Source organism: Triticum aestivum, unplaced genomic scaffold (genome assembly GCF_018294505.1).
Source record: "Triticum aestivum cultivar Chinese Spring unplaced genomic scaffold, IWGSC CS RefSeq v2.1 scaffold28523, whole genome shotgun sequence".
NCBI classification, from domain to species: domain Eukaryota; kingdom Viridiplantae; phylum Streptophyta; class Magnoliopsida; order Poales; family Poaceae; genus Triticum; species Triticum aestivum.
This window is the reverse complement of record NW_025248137.1, coordinates 1-2,287: the sequence shown is the minus strand read 5'-3', so window position 1 is coordinate 2,287 and position 2,287 is coordinate 1. Positions and strand designations below refer to the sequence as shown.

The window sequence follows — 2,287 nt, the reverse complement described above, 5'->3', positions numbered from 1 at the left end:
ATAGGGGAGAAGAAAGAATTTGGAAGCAGATCGATCGCACCGATGGATTAATATATAATTGACTGCCAAGAATAGCTCGGCAGAAGCCGGCCGATAGGTTTCTTCATCAAGATCCTCGGGAGATGATTAATCGAACTTGATTTAACTTCGTATATACACAAATTAAACCTCGTACGGTAATTAAGTTTCATCGGATCGATCGACAGAAACTTACACATAGAAATGAACTCCAACACTTGTGCGTAGTTTCCGGAGTACTATATAGGTAGCTAGCTTGCGCTCTGAGGCGAGGAGGAAGACGTACGCCGAAGCATTCACTTATGAAAATAAAGAGCCAGACATCAACGCAGGCGGGCGGTCGCCGCCGGCCCGTGCGTGCGTCCTCTTGGACAAAGGCTCGATGAGAGATTCAGAAACCGATCGACAGCGGCGCCACCGGCGCCGGCGTCGTCCGCGATGAGGACGATGGCATGGCCACCTGGCACTTTCCGCACGCGGTGCGCCGCCTAAGCATCTGGCACATGCCCTCGGCGACGCGCTCCGCGGGTCCGCCGCGCCTGAGCATGCGGCAGAAGGCCATGTGCGCCCGCACGGCCTCCTCCACGCCCATCGCCGCCGCGCGCTTGCTGCGGCCGGCCTCGTACTTGACGGACTCGGAGCACAGCCCGCACAGCCACCGGCCCCCGAAGTAGGCCCTCACGCGGACTATGTACTCGCCGGTGCACTCCTCCCCCAGGCCGCAGCACTCGCAGCTCACCACCGCCGACAACTCCACCGCCTCCATGTCTAGCTCAGGAAGTTGAATTATTAGCTAGAAAACCACGGCGGGCTCTTTTTCTTGGACTGGTTGATCTGGAAGAAGAAGAATCAGGTTCGCTTGTGCTTTTCGTGCTGTGCTTTGTGTTGTGTGTGCAACGGTAGGTCCATTTATACATCGTTTGGGAGGCCCAGGGCACCCTGGCTCTCGCTGTGTGGCGACCGCGACCCGAGCGACGAACAGTTTGTTTTGTCACATGGAGTCACGCACGTACCCCCGCTCACCGAGCGGGTGTAGCATTCTTGGGTGACACATCCACCAGGTGTATGCCGTGTTGCCTGTGTTTTTTGAGCCCGTTTACACTTAGCTACTCCTATTTCCATCAGGTACTACGTATGCTAGTGCACTACTACTTGTTCCTCGCCTGGTTTAATTTGCCCTGACGAGAAGGGAACATGATCGACAAGAACATTTCGTCCAGCTCTGCGTGTCGTCCAATTTAATATGTCTGAGGACTATGAGCAAATCTCCGCGCGCTTTAGTCTTCGAGTAGACCATCTTTGATTACCATTTCGTGACTTCGATGATACATACAGTATAATTGATCATGCATGTGTGGATTGACCTTGATCACTTCCAAGTTGGAGTTAGGTGCGCGGAGGAATTCATCTCTGCCCTGGATCACAGGCAAAGATCACCACCAGCTGGTTCCCTACGCACACCTTAATATCCCACTATGCTGGCCCGTTCTTTCCTTGCTTCTGTCAATGTGCAAGTGGAACCTAACTGATGGAACACATGGATAAGCACGTTTTGCTGTTACTTACTCAACTGAACATTGTTGGGCTTCATCAGCCGATTATTTTGTGAATGCACTCCGCTGATTTTTTTTCCCGCCCGATGGTGGTGGAGATGAGGAGGAGCTTAGCAGAGACCAAGGCTGCAATAATCGCGATTTTTTTCATCTGATTCTACAAATTTATCCATATTTGTTGGACTGATTCTCTGATTCTAGTTGATAGAATCTACGATTAAGATTCTGTTACTTATGATCCTACAATTTACAATCCTACCTTAAGGGTTCCGATCCAATTCAGATTGTGTTTCTAACAGCCTTAGCCGGGAGTAAGGGTTTATGGTTGAGGCACCAGAGAGGGACTTTGAGGATGTCTGCCGGTAGGGGCGGGGGTGTTGCACTAACCGACATATAGATGAACAACGAGGAGGCCCCCACGAGTGAAGCAAATGACATAGATACATTATGAAGTGTGTTTATGTTGTATTTGTTCAATATTAAAAATGAATTTTTTTCCCGTAAATTTGGGTAAATTTTAAAAGAAACTAACTTAGGACAAAGCTTATAGGCCATATATTTTGTAACAGGTGAAATAGAAATGCTGAAGTGTATATATGAATCACTTTTGTGCTGTCACTTAGTCAATCAGTCATTATTTTGTCACTGCACTCTTGTCCATTGTTTTTTCTTCTTTTTCTTTTTTTGCTCTGGCAGTAGTTAAGAAAAGCCCTTTC

At 48.8% G+C, this 2,287-nt stretch overlaps 1 protein-coding gene across 1 annotated transcript; it reads right to left on the bottom strand.

The window, feature by feature from the left end:
* Positions 1-217: 217 nt before the first annotated feature.
* Positions 218-1,096, bottom strand: LOC123177235 (uncharacterized). The gene has a single exon (XM_044591100.1). The coding sequence runs from the start codon at positions 782-784 to the stop codon at positions 410-412; it is 375 nt and encodes a 124-aa protein (XP_044447035.1). The 5' UTR covers positions 785-1,096; the 3' UTR covers positions 218-409.
* Positions 1,097-2,287: the final 1,191 nt, after the last annotated feature.